At 50.8% G+C, this 15,043-nt stretch overlaps 1 protein-coding gene across 2 annotated transcripts; it reads right to left on the bottom strand.

The window, feature by feature from the left end:
- Positions 1-251: 251 nt before the first annotated feature.
- Positions 252-9,114, bottom strand: ICAM1 (intercellular adhesion molecule 1). 2 transcript variants are annotated; one of them, XM_016153533.2, is made up of 7 exons: positions 8,905-9,109; positions 6,837-7,088; positions 3,033-3,335; positions 2,403-2,690; positions 2,061-2,315; positions 1,610-1,858; positions 254-1,521 (listed from the first exon to the last, which is right to left on the bottom strand). In XM_016153533.2, exons 1-7 carry the CDS (start codon positions 8,969-8,971, stop codon positions 1,358-1,360), a joined length of 1,578 nt encoding a protein of 525 aa, XP_016009019.2. In that variant the 5' UTR covers positions 8,972-9,109; the 3' UTR covers positions 254-1,357. The 2 variants fall into 2 exon arrangements, with proteins under 2 accessions (XP_016009020.2, XP_016009019.2); XM_016153534.2 differs by lacking the exon at positions 2,061-2,315 and having other exon boundaries at positions 252-1,521; positions 8,905-9,114.
- Between the last annotated feature and the right edge of the window lie 5,929 nt (positions 9,115-15,043).

The raw sequence follows: 15,043 nt of genomic DNA on the forward strand, positions 1-15,043 counted from the left end.
ATGGGATTCCAGACACCATTATAAACCAATGTCCTAGTATTTTTCCCCAGAGAAGAGTCTTTAATTTTCACTAGTGTCTCAAAAGTTCCTAATAAACTCAGATTTGGATTAGGGCTTCAGGGTGGGTCTTGAATTACAGCCTTTTCTTGCTAGAGGAAGTGGGAGGACAGGCTAGAAGTGGTAGGGCGGCTATAAGGCTAGAAAGAGCTCCATCTGGATGTGACACTTCCCCTCAATCCACACAAGGCTGAGCCAGATGAAAAAGCTTTATTAGCACAAGGGAGAGGCTTCCGGACCTGGGAGGGGGTCCTCCAAGGCTTCTCCTTCCCACTGCCTGTAGGGCCCTCATCACCGGAGGAATTTGGAGCTGCCAGAGTTCTTTTCTTGCATGGTCCCAATGAGATGGAAACAGGACAAAGCAGGGACAAAGAGGAGTTGGGCATAATTTCATGGGACTCCATACTTTAATTGTCAAGGATTAGGCGCTCATTTTTAGGCATGCCACCAAATGTCATTGTGAGCACTAACAAAAATGCATATGCGTGGAGAGGTGGCTAACAGATGTCAGCACCAGTGCTGGGTGGTCAGGGGTCCGTGAGTTGTCCCTGGGCATGTCACCAGCTAAATCATGTTGCACCACTAGTCCCCTTCTGCGGGAAAGCAGTTTAGCCAATGGAGTGAGAAGTTCCACCCCACTGGATCTTTCTGCCAGGCACTCTTGTGCAGTGCACAGCCAATACAACTGTACCTGGCAACCCTGAATAACATTAGACTGAGCCCCCTAAGGGCAGAAACCTCTGTTCATCTTATTTACCATTCTACCCCACATCAAAGGCACTAATAAATACCTGGTAAAAGAGCAAATGAATAAATATATCACCAAGAGTTGGCAACAGTCAGTGGACAGCACTGCCAGAGCTGGCATCTATCAAAGGAAGTATGGGGATTTGTAGTTCAGTACTGCCTGTGTTTGGTGCAGTCCCCTCTCTCAGAACTGTAGGGCTTCAGCACATGCAGTACAGGGTGAGTTTTGATGTTTCCCAAATGGGTGTCCCCCATGTTGGAGGTGTGTGTCTCCATCATAGCCCTTTGGCCAGGTCAGCCTTCGACATCCCTTTCAGTCATACCCCGAGCCTTGCCCCCACGTCTTGGCTCAATCCTGTGGCTACAGGTCAAGTGTGAGGCCTGGAGGTACTAAGTGTGCAGGTGCCATGATCCTGAATGTTGTGTGTATCCTGACTGAGGTCAAGTCTGTCCTCTGGCATTCTGGGAAGGCAGATGCAGCTGAATGGTATATGTCCACCACTGTTCAATGCAGCACCGCTGTCACCGGTGGAGGCTTTGTTCTAGGACAGGCTCAGGGTGGAGTGTTCAGCTTCATGGCGGCCGCCTCCTGGGCCTTCTGTAGCTTGTATTCCCGGATCTTCCGCTGGCGGTTATAGAGGTAAGCGCCTGTGAGCACAACACTCACGATGAATGCAGCTGTCACCAGCATGATGATGATCATGTTATTATCGTGGTCTGTGAAAACAATAGGGAATGATGAGGGTTGAGCTGGGCTCACTGCCCCTGCCCTGCCCTGCCCAGCCCAGCACACCAGCACACTCACAGATCACGTTCACGATCACTTGACGGATGACCTCACCACGGCTGCTCTTGGCCCGACACACATAGGTGCCCGCAATCTCCCTCTTGACAGGGTGCAGGTCCCCGATGGGCAGCAAAGACCCAGTTCCATTCTGGCGACAGTCCAGTTTAGGGGTTGGGTTCCCCGAGGCCTGGCACCTCAGGGTCTGCTGGGAGCCTTCCTGCCACGTCCAATTTCCTGGGCAATCCTTCTCATTTAGTTGGGGACCATCTGGAGAAACACAGCAAGATGAAGGACAGGGTCAGGGACCATGACACCTTTCTCACCACCGAGGACCAGAGGACTTAGGTAGGTACCCAGTGAGGGTGCCACCCAGGTGGGTGCAGGGGTGGGCCCCAGAGGTCAGGAGCTCATGAGGTCTTAGGGGCTGGGCCTTGGAGGTTAGAGGTCATTGTCCAGCGGTTCCACTCACACAGAACACTGAGCTTCAGGGTCTCGTTCTTGTACAGCACCTCCCCGGCCACTTCCAGGACAGCAGAACACAAGAAGCTGTGACCATTGTCCTCGGCTGTAACATTCAGCTGAAATTGGGCACTTGGGGCTGGAGGCCCGGCTGGGGCCCCACTCAGCATCACCACGGCTCCAGCATGGGCCTTGCACTCCACGCTCACCACAGTCAACTCCGAAACCTCAAGCTGGCTAAGGTTCAGGCTGGGAGGAGGGAAGCCTGGGGATGGAGTACACAGTGAGCCCGGCCTCTGGCCCCTAGTGCTGGCCACACCCCCTCAGAAGCCCCACTCTGGTCTCTACTTACTGTAGATGGTCACAGTCTGATGCGACATCCGGCTCTCGTTTCCCAGGGTGACGGCACATGTCAGCTGGTGGTTGCCCTCCTCTTTTGGTTTTGCCTCGACCCAGGCACTAGCCCAGAGGAAGTCATCGTTGTACTTGATTGTGGGTTCCAGCTTCTGGTCCCCCAGTACCAGCTGGACCTGGGCCTCTGAGGCTGGGAACAGCCCAACCAGGGTGCAGTTCACCAACTGCCGCGTGCCCACTTCCATGATAAGGGGGGTGGCAAGGTGCGGGTTGGTCACTGGCAGGACTGGTGAGAGAAGGCAGATGTGAACAGAGAGATACTGAAGCCTTTCCTGGGGCATTTTCATTTCATCACTTGGAACTCCTCTTCCCAGGAGACTGTGGCCTGGGTCACTTGCACCCCTTACTCTGGGTCACAGCTTTCTCAGAAGATCCTGTGGCCCAAGCACCCCATCCCCTAACACACACCCCAGTGGCCAAGAAGATGTTCTTTCCAGAAATCTTTGCAACTTAGGTTGACGCCTTCTCAGTACCCTCATGGCCAAGGGCCCCTCCTTCCCAAGAACCCCTTACCCCAAGCCAGAACTCCCCCTCAACCAGTCCTCCTGCATGATCTCCCATGCCTCACCGAAGGTTCGGAGTTGCCTGGGGACTGAAATGTTCTGGAATAGTCCCAGCCCTTCAGACCGAAGGTCCAGTTCCGTGCGACAAGAGAAATTGGCACCATGGTCGTCTCTGCCTGCCAGCACCGTGGCCGTGACCTCAGTGAGGTTGACTTTCATCTGCCGACTCAGCTCCTCCTCCCCACGGAGCAGGACCACGGAGAGATGGGGCCGGGGCGCTCCTCCCTCTACCTGGCAGCGCAGGGTGAGGTTTTTGCCCACCGGCTGCCAGTGGGGTAGGGATTCCAGCTCCACACGCTCTGGGAACCCTGGGGGGAGGAGAGGGAGTGTCCTGTGAGCTGGACAGGACATCCACCAGCAGGGGACACTGGAGCACGGGCCTCATCTACACTAGAAAACCTCACCAGTTTTTCCTAAAACACACTCCCAAACACCTAAGCCAGACAGGAATGTTAAGAGCTTCAGAAGAAACAGGTGAGAAGTCCCCAAGTGTATATGAAGGGGGCAAAACAATTCTTTATTCACTGTAGAGTCTAGGATTGAAAAGTAGGAAAGAACCTTAGAGCCTGTCACCAGCCATCCTGTAAAATAAAAAGGAAATTTCAGCTGCCCAGTCTATTGGAGATTGTTTTTAAAAGACCTCTGCTCCCCTTTCTATGTTGGCCTTATTTTTCTCTGTAGCACCCCTCACCCTCGACAGACAAGATCACCTACTCAGTGAACTCATTTCTCCTTAAATTCCCCCACGGAATGTCAGCCCAGGAGGGCAGGGATCTTGGTCTGCTTTGTCCCCTGTCATGTTGTTGGCATACAGTAGGCACTCTGTATTTGTAGAAAGAATAAGGTTGAGCCACCCACACTGATTCAAGTTCCCAAGTGTTCTGTGTGATCCTGTGAAATGGTAAAGCTATAAGAGCAACCCACAGACTCAAAGCACAACTTTGAGTGACCCCTGAAAGCACAACCCGTGGGCTTGGTTTCTGCAGGTCAGGGTCTCCACTCTGCACGAAGTGACAGAATCCCAAGACTGGATTGCCAGTGAGCTGTGACTTAGCACTGAGACCCCCAGGCTCCCCAGGGAGAAGTCTTGAGGACTCTTAGTCACTGTTCCTTTCTCAAGAGGCTCTGAAATGTCACTCGACAATGCTGTTAAAGTGTCAGGGGCTTGGGGTTGGATCCTAGCTTTTCTGCTTCTTTGCTATGGGCTGTGGGTGAGTGATTTGCCTCTGGAACAGTCCCAGCCCTTGGAGCTGCAGAAATGGAACCTCAGTTTCCTGAGCTATAAAGTGGGGTTATTGGAGGTAGGATTATTCTTAATCCATTTAAGAGGTTGGGAGAGTGAGTATAAATGGGCACAAAGTTTCCTTTTTAGGGAGATGAAAATGTTCTAAAATTAGGTTGTGGTGATGGTTGTACATCTATAAACGCACTAAAATTCATTGAATTGTACACTTCACTGTTCAAATAAAAAAAAAAAAAAAACAAGAAAACCCTCCGACGTCCACCTCTGACCTCTCATCACCTGCTGCAAACCCCAACCTACAGAGCCAGAGGCCCCCTCAAACCTCAGCCCCACATCTCCAAAACCAGCTCCTTGCCCCGCAGGCCAGACTGGTGGAGGAGGTCTGTCTCGCCTGTACCTCTCCTTGACTCCCCACCTTTGGTCCCTCGCCAAGTCCTGATTACTCCGCTCTTCAAATATTTGTCTTCCCCTCCCTTCCTCTATGCAGCCACTGCCCACAATAAGTGTGGGCTGGACAAGGCCCTCAGCCAAGTGCTCTCTGGATTCCCGTAAGTCTAGCTTTCTGCTATCTAGATCCCTGGCTTGCTCACACACCAACACATGGCTCCCTATCACCCTGAGGAGAAATTCCCAATTCCTCAGGCTAGTATCGGAGGACCTGCCAGCCTCAACTCCAGCCTCACCAATCTGTTGATGTTCAGCTCCTCCTAAGCATCGGCCTCTCCAAAACCCGGTTCAACATGTTTCCCCACTCCAAACTTTTGCCCAGGCTGTTCCCTCTACTCAGAATGCCTGTCTACCAACTCCTATGCATTCATCAAGGCCCAGTTAGGGATCACCTCCTGTATGAATCACCAGTCTAACCTTTCTAAAGAAAGCTTAGCCACCCAGGGATGCCCCTCACCTTCATACTGGGGGTGGGGCAGGACCAAGCTAGAGTCTCTCCTAGGTGATGCCCACTGCTACTGTGCCAGCTATGTGCTCCATTTCACAGAGGTGGAAACTAAGGCAAAGTCCGGTGCCCAGAGTCACAGAGAGAGAAAGTGGCAATGCCAGGACTCACACGTAGAGTGCTGGGCTTTCAACTATAAAGTCAAGCCATGGAAAGGGTCTTCTGTGAAGTTTCCCTGGGGTTTTCAGAGGCTGCTGGAAATGTTTGGGGATTTCCCTCACCTGGCCAGCATCTGCTCAGACATGCTCCAACTCAAAAGCAAAGCTGATATTTGCCTAAAGTCTTCCTTGCCCGGGCACCGTGAAGATGGAATGTCCTCCATGCCTCACTGTGTCATTATACTATCCCAGGAAGTCTCATGTGAAAGTCAATTGAGAAGTCATGTCCCCCACAGTCACCTGGTTAGTAAAGGGCATGCTGGGACTGGAATCCAAGGCTGTCTAATCTCAAAGCTAGTTGGCCAGCTCTCTTCCTCCCTTCCTCCTTTCCTTCCTCCCTCCCTCCCTCCCTCCCTTCCTTCCTACATTCCTTCCTTTCTCTCTCTCTCTTTTCTTTTCTTTCTTTCTCTTTCTTTCTTTTTCCTTTCTTCCTTTTTAGTTTATTTTGTTCTAATTTAAATTTTATTTATTGCTTATAGTCATAGTAACTCATTCTTACAGTTCAAAATGCCCAAAGTGAAAAAAAAGGCAGGGGAAAACTCGCTCCTTGCTCCTGACTCTCCTAGAGCCCCCAGCCTCTCTCTGCACAGCCAGATAATATGGTCATTTCTTTCAGTATGCACAGCCTCCCTCGGCAGGCTCTGACCACTCCCTAACATCCAGGATGACATACCTCTCATTCTGGGCATATCTTACTTTTTTTGAACTTGACTATACACCTTGGACCTCACTCTCTTTTGGGACACAAGGAGCTTCCTCACTCTTGTACACAGTTGCATTCTCTTCCATTGCATAGTGGAACCACAGTTTATCTCCCAGCTCTGGACATCTGAGTGGCTTGCAAACTTTTGCCCTTCCAAATAAAGCCACAATGAATAACCCTGTCCCTCCTGCCCCAGTTCCCTCATGAGTGGGAACACATGTAAGCTCAATTCCCAGCAGTGGGGTTTCTGTGTCAAAAGACACGTGTATGTGTCATTTGGAGAACTGACGCCCCCTTCCCTGCCCGGAATTATGCTTCTTTATGCTCCCACACTGTAAGCAATGTCCTAGGACTGTCTGCTGCCCTCAGGTCTTGCCAGTACAGCTGTTATCAATTCTTTTGATTGTCACCAATATGTGAAAAATGCCATCTCAGGGCTAGTTTTAATTTGCATCTTTTTTTTAAAAAAAAGCCAGATCTAGGGCCTTGTCACATGGATAAAGACTGAGGCCTAAAGAGCCAGCATTCTCAAATGTGCTGAATCCCTGTTGAATCTCTAACTGCACCCAAGGAAATTCAAGGAAGGGTTTCAAATGACAAGGAGGCTCTCAGAAGACGTGCTCACCTGCCCTTCAGTGAGACCCTCCTTTATTCCATTACTAAGCAACAAAGGCAGTCCCAGCCTGTGGGGGACTCCCCTGCCCACTCTCCTGCCCCACCCACCTAGTCCAGTCCCTCAGCCCACTCACTCACAGTACACAGTGATGGACGTTGCAACTTTCGTCTGCTGTTTGTGACAGTTTGAGAAGCATATTGGAGATCCGTCTTCTTGTATATTACTAAGTTCATAGGTCTTCCAGTTGTTCCCATGGGCCACTTCCCTCTTAATCGACTGAGTCTCCAGACCCAGTAGGTCACAGGAGTCACTGCAGTTCACCTGGACAGAGCCTCCTCGTGGTATGATGGCTTTTGGGGGTTGCACTGATATTTGGGCACCTCCAGGCCCTGGAACGAAAGTGTGAAGAGAGAAAGGCCTTACAAATTGAATTCGTCAACATTCCTGGGTACCCAGCCTTGAATAAGACAGACTTGAAACCTCTGCCTTTAGTGTTGGAGACAGGAAAAATCATGAGCAAACAAGATAGTTAATAACTGATGTTAATAAGAGCTTTGACAAAAACAAAACATGATGATAGAACAGACAGTGCTTTGGCGACAGAGTAATGTGTGAACAGAGATCTGAATGATGAGAAGGGGCTGGCCATCCAGAGAAAAGGGAACTGAGTTCCATGCAACAAGGACCAAGTGCAAGCATACTGGGGCAGAATGTCTGAAGCTGAGTAAGCAAGGGGGAAAGAGTTGGGAGAAATGAGGTCAGAAAGGTCATACAGACAGTGTAAGCCATGCCAAGAATGTGTTTTTCATTCTGAGGGCAACAGGGAGCCATGGGAGGATTTCAGCAGAGGAGGGACATGGCATCAGTCTCCTCCTTCCCAAGAGGTCAAGTGGAGAGGGCCAGCCCTCTGCAGTTGGAGGGTTTCTAATCAGGCTGGTTCCTCACTCTCTTGGACAAGTGGTCTCCCCTCTCTGGGCCTCAATTTTCCCATCTGTAAGGTGGGTGAATGTAGTCACCCCATCCCCTGCTAACGCAAGTAACTCCCAGGACCAGACAGGGTGTGAGCAGCTGCAGATAAGAAGGAAGTGGATTCTAAGCTCCCTCAGACCCTGATGCCTCCAAAGCTAAAAAAAAAAAAAAAAATCTGTCTGAGCCTCTCTGTCTACCCTACCTCCAAAGATTCCTGCCCTCAGCTTTGGGCCCACTCTTTCTGGGGTAGGGGTGTGTGAAACAGCTCTCCAAGAGTGATTCTGGAATCATTCCCATTTCACAGGGGGAACAGGTGAGGCCTGGAGAAGGGAGGTTAATCTGACAGAAAGTGGCAGAATCTGAATTGGAGTCCCCATTAGAACACTTTGTAAAGCTGGTAACCACAGATGTCCATCTTCCACTCTCCTGCTCCCCAACCCTGACCACCCTTTGAGACCGTCCCCCTCATCCTCTCCCTCCAGGCTGGCCTTGGTGGAGGGAGGTTGGGGAATCTCACTTCTCAGCTTCTGATGCCTTGGCAAGCCAAGCCTGGAATTCCCCTGAGTAGAAGCAGATCTGGACTTCCCCAAAGCCCCGTGGAGGAGGAATAGAATAAGCAAGGGAGCGGCGAGGGGGGTCCTCAGCCTGCTCACCAGTTCGAATCCCCTTGTAGCTGGAGCCTCAGTTTAATCCTCTCTGGAATGGACGCAATAACAGTCCCTCTGTCCAACAGTAGCTGTAAAGCGCTCAGAGCAGTGTAAACACAGAATTAATGTTAAACGGACTGGGGGACAGTACCCCCAGGGCCGAGCACAGCCCCCAAGTCGTTGCCGCCACTGTGGCCAACCACATCTCACACTACCTGACCCCCTCCTGGGGGCAGGAACAGCGCTGAGCCAGGGCACAACCACAGCGAAGTGACTCCTATTACATGATCCATTTTACAGCTGAGAAACTGAGGCTCGGAGAGGCTTACTATAGCCCGAGGCCACACATCGAGGGGGATGCAGGGTCTGAATTTGAACCCATAGTGGTCGACTTTCAATGGGTGGCTCTAGACCTAACTTCCTGCAAACAGCTACCTAAGTACGAATAACCTTGTCCTCAGTCAGCCGGGAGCTGGTTACTCCTCACCGCACCCCACCCCCGCAGCCCCCCTAACCCCGCCACCGCCACCGCGCCGAGGGTGCAGCCCCAATCCCGCTGGCCAGACGGCAGCCCCCACCCCTAACTCACCTGGGAGCAGAACCCCGAGCAGGGTCAGGATCGCGGGCAGTGTGAGCTGGGTGGCGTCAGGAGCCATAGCGACCGAGGTAAGAAGGACCCCAGGGCGCAGCACGGACTGGGTGCCAGAAGCACTCTGGTCCTTTATACCGGCTGACCCGAGCGAGGGGCGGCGCTGATTTCCCGGAAACCTTGCGTCTTCTCCTCCGAAACGAAAGGAGGGCTCGGGCATTTACGGGTCGACCGGGTGCTGCGCCGAGCCGAGTTGTTCAACACCACGCCTCCCTCCCTCCCCAACCCCCGCCCACCACAGGAGCTCCGGAATTTCCGAATTGAAGCAATGGGGCCACAGTGGCGGCATAGACCCCGGCGCTGCGTTCAGCCCTGGAAGGCCCGTCCCCTGCCTGGGTTAACCTTGATGCCGTGTTTACACTGCTCTGAGAGCTTTACAGCTACTGTTGGACAGAAGGGACTGTTATTGTGTCCATTCCAAAGAGGATTAAACTGAGGCTCCAGCTGCAACTGGCCTTCGAACTCGGGTCTAACTCCTAAGCGCCTGCAGGCCTCCTGAACCAAGTGGATGATCCATGTCCTTGCTGGCTTGGGATACTGGGAATACTCTCGGGGCGCACTCTATCAAGGGTGTGCCATCCCCAAGGGGCATGTCACCACCCCGCTGACACCGAGATTTCTTGAGACGGGACGGGAGCAGGCCCAGGAACCTCTAGTCATCAGCAAACTCTGGGGGTGCGTCTTCACGTCCGGGGATCCGCTATGCCCAACCCATGAGCGCCCCCAACCCCGCCATCTCGCTTCTCTTTTTGACCTTGGGCGCGGAGGTGTCTTTACAGCCTCCAGAAAAGGGAAGGAAGCCACGTGGTCCTGGCGCACTGAGTCTCCCGCAGCCGTTCCCAGGCTTCGCGGCCAAACCGAGGCAGCCGACCTAGAAGTGGGAGGGGAGAGGCTCGAGTCCTGGCCTTCCCAAGGGAAACTGAGGCAGCTCCTGGGACCTGAAGTGGAGAGGAAGAAGGGGGTGCTTAAGTGCCTGTCCACTGAGCATGACTCTCGAAACTCGAACCACTGACGCTAGCGCTAAAAGTGTGCAGGGATTTGCGCGGGCTGGTTCCATTAGGGCTTTGGGGTCGTTGAGAGGCCCGGCGCCACGTCTACAGGCCGCTCCCCACCCCACTCCCAAGGTCACAGCCTGTGCGTGTGACCCCAGCTCACATCCACCAGGTCGAGGCTGGGGACTCTGGGGTCTCTGAGCGCCAAGCCGCGTCGCCCAAGGCTTCCTGTTGTGGGGCGCGCACTGCGTCGCCATGGAGATCTCTGAGCCGACTGGGAGATCGCCTAGCAGAAGGGAAAAGGAGGGGGCCAGGGAACGCCCCTGCCCTTCCTCTGGAGAATGGGGCTGAGAGTCGCTCGTAATCTAAAAATGAGTCCCTCCCCGCGCCCGGATCGTTCCTAAGGAATTTCCACGGGGATTTTTTTCTCCTTAGGGGGGTGGAGGGTGCCGAATACCCATCCTGGGCAAGGGCGCGACGCAGCGTGAGAACCCGGGACGTCCCTACTCCTTGTAAGGTCTGGGAAAATCCTGCGCGGAGTGTTATTTCCTGGCGGATTTTTCTCGGTTCGAACAGAGATTGCCTTGACCTTGGTTCGAAGTGCACCGGCAAGATCCCCTCTGTAGCCAGAAAAGCGTCATTCTTCCTTATTTCTCCATACCGCTGCGCGGTGTTGACTGAACGCCTATTGTGTACCAGGCATCCTTCCAGGTGCTGGGGACACAACAATGAACAGAACAGACAAAAATCTCTGCCATCGTGCAGACTTGGTCTTGGTGGGGCAACAGACAAGAAGAAAAAAAAAAATGTATAGAGCGTTAGCTTGTGATCAGTGCTAAGGAGAAAAATAAAAGGTGGAAGGGAAGAGGAAATATGAGGGTTAACGGACTTCTAAATAGAATATTTAATAAGTGGAAAAGACTGAGAAGTTGACATTTGAGCAGAGACCAGTGGGAGGTGAGGAGGGAGCAGTGACAATATAAAGAAGGAAGTGTACCAGGCAAAGAGCACTGCATGTGCAAAGGGGTCTGAGATAGCAACTGCCTTAAGGAACAGCAAGGAGGCCAATGTGGCTGGAGTGGTCAGGAAGGGAGAGTGTTGGAGGAAAGGTCAGGGAGGGATGGGGCAGAGCATGTGGCGCTTGTAGACTTGGGAGGGACTTTGTCTTTTCCTCTGAGTTAGGCTGGAGCCCTGGAGGGTTCTGAGCAGAGAGACAGACCCTGACTCAGGTTTTTACAGGAGCCCGCCTGAGACTGCAGGACCTCCAGTCAGGGGACGGGGAGGACAGAGTGGGAGCCGGATGGGAGAGGAGACAACTGCTCTAGTTCAGATGAGTAATGATGGGACCTGGGCTGGGCAGCGGCTTCGGAGAAGTGGTAGAATGTGGCATCCTTTTTGGCAGCAGGGCCAACTGGACTTGCTGGAACATGGGCACAGGGCAGAGTCAAGGATGACTCCTTGGTCCTGGTCTGAGCCCCTGGGAGGATGACAAGCCATTTCCTGAATGATAATGGGGTGGGGGGCAGGTTGGCAGAGGGAGCATTCCCACCTGGTCTTACACTCCCTTTGCATTCTTTCAAGGAAAAGGGAAGCACATGGTGCCCAGCCCTTTGCTGCAGTTTCCAGGAAGGGCAGGACTTCCTCCAGGATGCCAGGCAGTCTTGGGCAGGCCAAGGAATGAACTCAGGGTGGAAGTTTCCATGCCTGACTCCATGGCATCATCCCTGCTCTCCTCTCACTCTGAACTTTGGTGTGGCCAACCTTGCAGTTCCCTCAGCCTGGAGTGCTCTTCCACTCATCACTGACATGGCTGACCCCCCCTTGTGGCCTGAGCCTTCACCCAAAACTTTCCTGAATGCCCCCCACTCTGGATCCTGCACCACACCCTGTTCACTCCCTGCCCCTCGCCCTAATGAGTTCATTAGTGAAACTTGCTGAAATTCTTTTTGATGTACTTGATTGTGACCTCCATTTCTGTGAGCTCCAGAAAGGCAGGGACCCTGTCCACACCAGAACTGAATCAATGAATGGCTTTTACAGCAGGTGATCAATACATACTCATTAAATAATTGAATTTCTTGTCTCCGAGCATTCTGCACATGCTGTTCCTCCAGCTCTGAATTCCCTCCCCATCTCTTTTACAAAAGGTTCCCAGAGCATTTCATTCACAAGTTTGGTGTGCAGGTAGTTTATCTGGGAGGTAATCCCAGGAAACAACGAGGGCTGGGGAAGTCAGGGAAGGGAGCATTAGTGGATTTCCCCTCTGGTGACATCTGGGTTCAGCTCACTGGGGAACCTTTGGAGATGGGTAGACTCTATGTCAATCCTTTCCCTCATTAGGTAAGGACTGCTCCAGGAATAATGCCAACTCCCAATACTAGATATATGTATATATGTGTATATATATATGTATGTATATAATTTTTAAGTCACCGTGCTGTACATAACATCCCCAGGACTTATTTATAACTGGAAGTTTGTACCTTTTGACTCCCTTCACCCATTTCCCCACCCCCACTTCTGGCAACCAACAATACATACAAAATAAGGTTTTTTGTTTTTGTTTTTGTTTTTAAAGATTCCACATATAAGTGAGATCATACAGTATTTGTTTTTCTCTCTGATTTATCACTTAGCATAATGCCCTCAAGGTCCATCTATGTTGTCGCAAATGGCAAGAGTTCCTTCTTCTTTATGGTTGAGTAATATTCCATTGTGTATATATATAATAACCACATCTTCTTTATCCATCATCCATCCATGGACACTTAGGTTGTTTTCATGGCTTGGGTATTGTAAATAATGCTACAGTGAACATGAGGGTGCAGACCTCTCTTCTAGATAGTGATATCATTTCTTTTGGATAAATACCCAAATTGAAATTGCTGGATCATATGGTAGTTGTTTTTCAAATTTTTTTTGAGGAACATCCATGCTGCTTTCCATAGTGCCTGGAACAAAAATTCACATTTTTGCTTTTTAAGAGTTTTCTAGTATATTCACAATTTTGTACAACCGTCACCACTACTTGATTCCAGAATATTTCTATTACCCCAGAAACCTGGTACCTCTCCATCCCCTTTTCCCCCGACCCCTGGCAACCACTAATCTACTTTCTTTTTCTATGGATTTGCATATTCTGGACATTTCATGTAAATAGAATTGAACAATATGTGGCCTTTCATGTCTGGCTTCTTTTACTCAGCCTAATGTCTGTAATGTTTAGCATAAGGATTCATTTATATCATAACATGCATCAGTATTTCTTTCCTTTTTTGGCTCAATAATTTTCCATTGTGAGGATATATGATATCTGTTTATCCATTATCTGCGGAGGGACACTTCAGTTGTTTCCACCATTGGCTATTGTGAATCAGGCTGCTATGAGCATTTACATACAAGTTTTTGTATGAACACACTTTCAATTATTTTGGGTTATAAGACCTGGGATTGAAATTGTTGGGTCACATGGTAATCCTAAGCTTAACTTTTTGGGCACTGCCAGACTGTTTTCTACAGTGGCTGCACCATTTTACATTCCTACCAGCAATGCACAAGGGTTTAAGAGTTTTCATTTTCCATATCCTTGCCAGTACTTACTTTCTGTACTATTATTATTTATTATTATTATTATTGCCATCCTAATGGATGGGAAGGGGTGTCTCATTGTGGTTCCCCTTATGATCTGCCCAGTGGACAAGCCTGGCACCATCCTGTAGCATTGGAAACTGGCGGTGTGCCTGAGACAGCAAGTGCCAAGGGGTTGTCGTCGGTCAGTGTGCTCAAAGCACCTGTCACAAACTGTGAGCAAGCCACTTTCCCTGGTTGCACATTAATGGCCTCAGCTGTAGAAATGGGATGATTAACACCATACCTCAAAAAATAAGTGTGAGATTTCAACAAAACAATTTGTGTGTAGCGCTTGGTACAGCCAAGTGCAGCACGGAAACAGATAATATTTACTGTTTGTTTCTTTAGGACTCTCCCCTCACACTTCCTAGGCAGAGATACATGCTTCCGCCTCTGGGTTGTTACAGATCTTGTTTACCCTGGCATTACAGCTGCCCCTAACGGCCGTAGGGTGTAAAGCAAAAATTCATGACGTTTGGATGTCCTCAAAACAACTTTTGCTTCTCCCTCCACCGCTTTATTCTGTGGTAGAATCTTGCCCTGCCCCAGCTGAGAATTCTGCCCAAGACTCAGGTCCAGCATTGCTTCAAATCTCTGAATTTGAATTGTGTCAGATGGGAGCCCCCGGTCAGGCCTCTCCAGGCTGGAGGCCTCAAGGGGAAGAAAGGCTTGGTCCCTCTGCCATTGACCTTCTTCCTTTCCATCCTGCCCCTTCTCACCAGGTCCGTCCTACCCAGGTGCAGGGAGGACAGAGGACGGGGCATTTCCTCCTTGGCTATTAGCTTTGCCCTCTTTCGACAACACAGCAGTGTTAAAGTGGTGTCCCTGGTAGATTCTGTGGGTATTATGTTTTGGGGAGCTCTTTGAGGCTTCCTCTTTTCTGGGGACTCCTTCACTGGGGTAGGGGATCTTCGATCTGGGTTGTGGCTCTTTCTCCAGCCCCTGGGGTCTGATCCTACCCTCTCATCCATCCCAGGGGTCCTCCAGGTCCACCACCGATAAGCAGACTTAGCTCCACCATCAGAGCTGCCAGCCTCTCGCCCTCTGGGTTTCCTGGAAGTCAGATCTCAGCCCCATCTGATCACTTTGGTTTTCCTAGCCTGAGTCAGCATGATTCCTGGGTGGCCTTTATAAAGGACACCTTTCAACAGCTACAATGTCTCTTCCTTCTCTGGGCTCTGGGTTAGCCCCTGTCTCAAAGTGGCATGGAGACTTGCAGGTAGCCACAGCTCCTCTTGAAGAAATGTCTTCACCCATCACTTAAAAAAATTCTTTTTATTGTAGAGCACTTCAAAGATAACAACAAAGAGGGCCCATGATAAAGCCACATGTGCCAGCTCCCACAGTTCTCATGGCCATTCTTGTTCTACTTTTCCCCTTATATTTTATCATGGGTTCAACTGTTTTCTCCTCTCCACCAAAAAAGAAAAAACAAAACAATCCCCAGTACTTGTGCA

The sequence above is a fragment of the Rousettus aegyptiacus genome, unplaced genomic scaffold, assembly GCF_014176215.1.
Source record: "Rousettus aegyptiacus isolate mRouAeg1 unplaced genomic scaffold, mRouAeg1.p scaffold_m13_p_16, whole genome shotgun sequence".
NCBI classification, from domain to species: Eukaryota; Metazoa; Chordata; class Mammalia; order Chiroptera; family Pteropodidae; genus Rousettus; species Rousettus aegyptiacus.

Excerpts from the sequence above, each read along its gene's own strand:
- ICAM1 (XM_016153533.2), bottom strand. The coding sequence starts at position 8,971 with ATGGCTCCTGACGCCACCCAGCTCACACTGCCCGCGATCCTGACCCTG. Across the intron at positions 3,336-6,836 it reads AACGTCCATCACTGTGTACT|GGTTCCCAGAGCGTGTGGAG; the intron begins GTGAGTGAGTGG and ends TCCTCCCCCCAG. Across the intron at positions 2,691-3,032 it reads CAGGCAACTCCGAACCTTCG|TCCTGCCAGTGACCAACCCG; the intron begins GTGAGGCATGGG and ends TTCTCTCACCAG.